Source organism: Frankliniella occidentalis, unplaced genomic scaffold (assembly GCF_000697945.3).
Source record: "Frankliniella occidentalis isolate FOCC.00 unplaced genomic scaffold, Focc_3.1 Scaffold472, whole genome shotgun sequence".
Taxonomy (NCBI): Eukaryota; Metazoa; Arthropoda; class Insecta; order Thysanoptera; family Thripidae; genus Frankliniella; species Frankliniella occidentalis.
The window spans coordinates 41,502-47,570 of NW_026267590.1; the positions used below are offsets into that span (position 1 = coordinate 41,502).

Here is a 6,069-nt window from a genome sequence, read left to right on the forward strand (position 1 = left end):
CCCCCCCCCTCACCCAAAATGCGTCACGTGGTTTGCGTACGATCCCGTTCCTACATGGCGTCCGAAAACGGAGGGAACTGGAGCCGCGCGGGTTTCTCACTCGTACTATTGCTCTCGGACGCCCGCTTTCGCATGCCCGCTCGCTGCAGAGCTCTCAAATACCAGCGCATTTTTTCACAAACCTATGTTCATAAATTATGCGTTACAAAAACAACAATATATAAACAAAAACAGCCTTGGAGTCATTTTTCTTTTAATCATAGAATATTGCTCGAAACTGTAGAATAGGAAATTTTCTTAACTACGGGTCCGTTTATGGTTAACAAGAATTGTTTTTCGACGAAAGTACGGTGAATATGAATTCGCTGTACATAAAGACGTACAAGGAGGCGTCACATCGTAAAAACTAGCAAAGGAAGAACCCCCCCAAAATAGCGCATCCTGGATCGACATCTATCCTCGGATTTGCCGTATTTTTAACCGTATCGGAGCTAGAGGTAGATGTATTTCGAACAATGCGCTTGTCCCTAATGCAAAGAACGCACGACGCTCAGCCGCTGGCGAAAGCACGCACGGCGGAGCACTGCTGGCGAAACCACGCACAGTGCAGAGCCACTGGCGAAACAACGGAAGTGCACTTCTTGGTGATTTTTGGAGACATATAGCGTTGGAAAGAGGAAATCGTGCTCTTCCAGAATATATAGATATCTCAATTTTTTTGAAAAATGCACTTGCGTGGTTTCGCCAGTGGCTCTGCGCTGTGCGTGGTTTCGTCAGCGGCGCTCCGCCGTGCGTGCTTTCGCCGGCGGCTGAGCGTCGTGCGTGCTTTGCATTATTAGGGACAAGCGAATGGCAAACAGTCAAGTTTTAAGACTGTTTGTCAAAGAATACGTTCTAAAAACTGCACTTGTTCATTTTTTTATTCCTTTCCTAAGCAGAAGGGTGGGGTGTAGTCACGGTCTCGCATCGTGACAGTCATTTCTCATGTCCAAGGAGCAAATCTTTTGGGCCGCAGCGCCGGCTGGAAGCCTTAGTTTTACTCAAATAAGTAAAGCGACTGATGGGTCGGGTCGCAGGCCCGAACTAACACCGCTGGCAGGCCAAGCTAGGCCCGGCCCCTGCCGAACGGAGTTGCCTGCGGAGCGAAGTGAAGCTGGCAACTTCGTTCAGCGGAAGGGCGGGTCTGGCTTTTTACGCGTTGTATCTATTAGGAAATTAGGAAACAAGACTGTACAGTGGACATAGAAGGTACTCGGTGATTACCACACACGAAAGACCATCAACGAATTTTTCAGTTTATAGTGTAGCCTAGTTTTGAGCGGATTGCATCGCACCTTGGTCATCAGCCATGCAGAACATTCATTAAATACTGAGAACACCTTCATTTGACCGCGTATCTCAAAACCGTGTCGTCATAACCCTTTCGTGGTCGGAGCCCTGAGCCTCCGTCGTGCAAAAGTAAGTGCAAAGCTCTTACGTCCCTTACCCAGTCCGTAATGCCAAAGCCTGCGATCTTAAGTTTGTCACCAATGGCTGGCCTGGCCTTGGCGCTTGTCAGCCTGATAGTGCTCGCCTGCTTTCCCAACCGCACAGGCTTATTAAGGCGAATCAAAGCAACGTCGTAGTTGAACTGAGTTGTGACTCGACCGTTCACGAGAGTAAACTTAGGGTGCCTCTGTACAGATTGAGCAGTATACGTCGACCCTTGCTTATGATCCTTCCACATTGCAGCATTTCCAGCGATTACTCTCACATTTGTGACATTTTTTAAGCTGCAATAGGATGATTATCTTTTTAAAAGAAATATACAAGGCAAACACGCACACATCGCCAACAAGAAAGCAAAGCACTTACTCAACACAGTCACCCGCAGTTATGACGTAATGCACAGAAAGCAAAGCTCCGCTGCAGTTCCTCACAGCAGAACCGGAATCGCTTGTCTTAGCAACTTTCACCTGTACACGAACAAACAAATAAAAGTATACGCCATACTGATCACATCGACCACCCGTGATTGGAAACGCAAGTGTGTGAATGTCACACCTGTGGGTGAGTGATTAGCGAGGCCTGTTACTCTAGTGATGATCAAGAAGTTTCGTGGCTGTCAGTGTGTCTGTCTGTCGTCACGATAACTCGACAACGGTATGAGCTAGGACGCGAAAATTTTTATTGTAATTTAGTATCATAATAAACAAGAACTGTATTGATTTTGAGCCCTCTAGCTAAAAAATTGAAATGCCAAAAAAATTATAAGCAAAAAGCCAGAAGAATTTCTTTAATTAAATGTTATCTTTGAAGAAACTCGTCAGAGTGGAGTCCCTAGGACCAAAATTTAGTCCGTTTTGCTTTATTTCTAGCCGTTTAGGCGCCAGAGGGCGATTTCCACATGTTTTATGTTTTTAGCCCGCCCTTCTGCTTTGAAAAAGCTACCTAGCGGGCTTATGCAAACGACCTCTTGTCTGTCTGTGTGTCTGTCTGTTCCAATAGAAGGAGATGTGTTAAAGACTTCAAATTTTCGTAAGGTTCACTTCTAGAAAAAGAAACGCCTACGGCAAATCCTGGCAACCAACTTTCAAGGGGCTGAGAGGGGATATCAGAGAAAATGAGGCAGGTCAAAAAAGTCAGAAAAAAATATTTTGTTATTGTCTCCTAAGGGGTAACTCGTCAAAGTAGAGCCCCCTGGGGCTCCTATTTTCCTCTGTTTGGCTCTATCTCGAACCGTTTTGCACTGGAGGGTCTTCTTTCACGAAAAGAAGCTAAAAATTGCTAAAGTGAACAATTAGTTGTAGAAGAAGGCATAAAAACCGCAAAAGAGGAAGGAAACTTGCGCACCCCACCCCCCAAAAAATCTTTTCTAAGCAGAAGGTTGGGTTGTAGTCGCAGTGCTTTACCGTTACATCATGTCTACGGGGCAAATTTAAAGGACGACGGGTTTTTGCGGGCCGGGAGCCCTTTACATCATTGGATTATGTTCTTCAACAAATAGGGTGTTCCAGGCTATCTAGAACGGAAGTGAAAAAGAACAAATTCACCGATTAATCTGTTTCCGTCTGCTCAGTATGAGAAATTGCCATGGTAGTTTGGGCCGATTCTAACCTCTCAAATATGGAGGCGAGCTCGAAACTGACCTGACAGTTTTCCATATACCTGAAACGCCGTCGTGACACGTGATGAGCTCAACCAATAAGAGCCACCACGGAAACAGAAAAGTCAGTGAGTTTGTTCTTTTCCTACTTCCGTTTTGGATAGCCTGGAATGCCCTAATGTGAGACGGAAATGGTCGGGCCGCAGGCCCGACCATTGTCGCCGGCACGCCGAGCAGGCCCGAGGCCCGGTCCCTGCCAAACGGAGCTGCCGGCGGAGGGAAGCGGAGCTGGCAATTCCGTTTGGCGGAAGGTCGGGCCTGCTTGTTTCTTAGATAATTGATTGTCCCCGGTGCGGCTGCTTTTTAAAATAAAACCCAGAGGGAATTTTTTTTTTTAGCTTTGGGGCCGAAGGCTTATTAACGACTGTGCCTTCTGTCCAACTCGGGTGGCAGCGCCGCAGGCCTAGGCAAATGTATGACAGGCGCGTCGCAAAGTAACAGTGTTTCGTGAGATATCGCTGTTACGTGAGACGTCGTCTGGCGTACATATAGCTAGTTATTAAAGTGATTTATCTGTATGCTGTGACGGAGTTGACGCCAACTCCACAAAGCGTCGTCCAAAGTGTTATAGAGTTGCACGTTGGAACCTTATTTCGGTACACAAAATTACAGGAAGTAGTATTGCTGCCTTTTCATCTCCTTCATGGATCCTCTCTCTTTTTCTTTTACAAGGTAGATGTACGCCAGACCACGTCTCGCGTAACGGCAATATCTCACGAAACACTGTTACGCTGCGACGCGCCTGGCATATATCTACCTTGGCCTGCGGCACTCGAGTCAGGTAGTGGAAAAATGTACACAAAGATACGGGCCTACGGCCTATCACTTCAACTAAGCATGCAGGATTGTACACTTTTTCGCTCATTTTCGTCAAAAATGCCTCAATGGTTTAAGCTAGAGCAAACCGTACACAATTTTCGCTCATAGGGCTTTACTTTGACGAGTTACCCCCTAGGAAACCATAAACAAATATTTTTAAAAAGCGTCAATATCAGGACCTGTTGTTTTTGATATTTCAAAAATCAAATTTTTAAGCTAGAATGCTCGTCTTTGAACTCTACCTGTCTTTTTATTGTACACAACAACCCTGGAAATCCCAGGTCGATCGCTCAATTCGTTCTAGAAGTATCGTGCGGACAGACAGACGTGCAGACAGACCGACAGACCGTCAGACATAAAAAAAAAAAAAATTCCGACCAGACGGAGAATTAGGCTTAGCTAATCGCTCAGCCAAAAATATTGCCTGTGCACCGTACAATACTACCTCCGAGTCGTTTCCGCAGAGGCTTTGCCGATCGATTGCTATATGTGCCCACAACATTTTCAGGCAGAAAAATTAAAATTGTGCGTGGCATAATTTCAAATAGTTTGAAAGCCCAAATCTGCACTCCTTCGAGGAATCACTTTGATACCTGCATGCGGACACTGGTCGCTTAAGCTCGTTATCTTTTTCTATAGCAGAACGGCAGGATAGAAATGACAAGCAGGCCTGCCCTTCCGCCAAACGGAGTTGCCAGTTCCGCTTCGCTGCCTCCGTTCGGCTGTGGGCCGGGACTGCAGAATCCAAATAAAGCGGACAAAAGTATGATATGTTTTTTACGATTTAGGCTAAAACTTTTAGTGCATTTTGTAGCGCAATGCTGAAGGATTACAAAACGCATTAGTTTGTATTTTTTTTGCTGGAAATCTTCACCTTCTAATATCATTTTGAAATCAGCTATTTTGTGGTGCCGGCATAGACGGCTCTAACCTCACTATCTTATATTGTTATTTTTGTCATTGCTTCTAGCTTAAGCCGCCCACACGTTACACGCTCGCCTACGTGTTGTGAGCGATATCGAAGCCCATTTCTCCACTGACCGAAAAATATTTATTCTGTTTCTTCGTCCGTTTGTCTGTGTGTCTGTCCGCACGATAACTCGAAAAGGAATAGAAATAGCAGTTTCAGGGTCGGTCTTAAATCATAAAAAGAAAGATCGTGTTCGAAGATGAGCATTCCAGCTCAAAAATTGACTTTAAAAAAATCAAAAACCACAGGTTGCAAGGTCCGCTTCGCTCCACCGGCAACTCGGTTCGGCAGGGAGCGCGCCTAGCTTGGCCTGCCGGCGGCGTTTTGGACGGTCCTTCGGCCTGTCCCTTCTGATTTTTCATGGTGTAATGAAGCTTCTATTGGAAAACGGGCCTTAGCTCGCTTTGAACCACCTTTTTACAGATACCTTTGCTGTCTACTTCGCAATCAAAACTCAACAAACGAAGCATTCTTTTCATACACTACATACATACACGCAAGTTACGCCAAATCCCTTTTAAATTGTTGATGCTAGCAATAACACACCTATGAAAAGATATAAAAGACTAGACCCAGAAGAAGTTAAATATACTTCCAGGCATACTCTGAAATAACTCCGAGCGTGTCCGTCAGCAATGTTTTCGCTATAACTAGCAATATGTACGCCAGACCACGTCTCGCGTAACAGGCTTCGCGACATTTCTAGAAACACTGTTGCGCTGCGACGCACCTGGCGCACATGTAGCTAGCACTGATACCTTAAACGAGTTTATGGGAGGATATACGGGAACAAGGCCTTCCGGCTCCAAAATATGACATACCGACAGCATTTGTCGGGGACATATTACTCTAAAATCAGGGGACATGAAACTTCTGCTGTTCGATGAAGGTTTTCATTAAAAGTTCGAATTTGGACAGACTGTTGCGGAAAAATTAACGTTTTAGTGATACTAGATAATCTACGGACTCTAAAGCCCAAAAGAGGGTGCCCGGGTGGAAGGATCACAAGTTAGAGTATAGTTCCAACTGCAGTGACCGAACTGTACTTTCAATACTGCATTTAAACCGTATTAGAACAGAACACTAAGAATAGCCGGTATTTGCAAAGCCTATTGCACCCATGTGTGTTCTTTAA

The 6,069-nt window shown here is 45.3% G+C and overlaps 1 protein-coding gene across 1 annotated transcript in view; it reads right to left on the reverse strand.

Annotated features, from left to right (window-relative positions):
• LOC113215301 (mite allergen Der p 3-like) overlaps window positions 1–2,027 on the reverse strand; it is a 20,656-nt gene extending 18,629 nt beyond the window's left edge. The window contains exons 1-2 of the mRNA XM_052274942.1: window positions 1,855–2,027; window positions 1,487–1,772 (exon numbers count right to left, since the gene is read on the reverse strand). Coding sequence (XP_052130902.1) covers window positions 1,487–1,726 — 240 coding nt within the window. The 5' untranslated portion in view covers window positions 1,727–1,772; window positions 1,855–2,027. The remainder of the gene's footprint in view (window positions 1–1,486; window positions 1,773–1,854) is intronic.
• Between the last annotated feature and the right edge of the window lie 4,042 nt (window positions 2,028–6,069).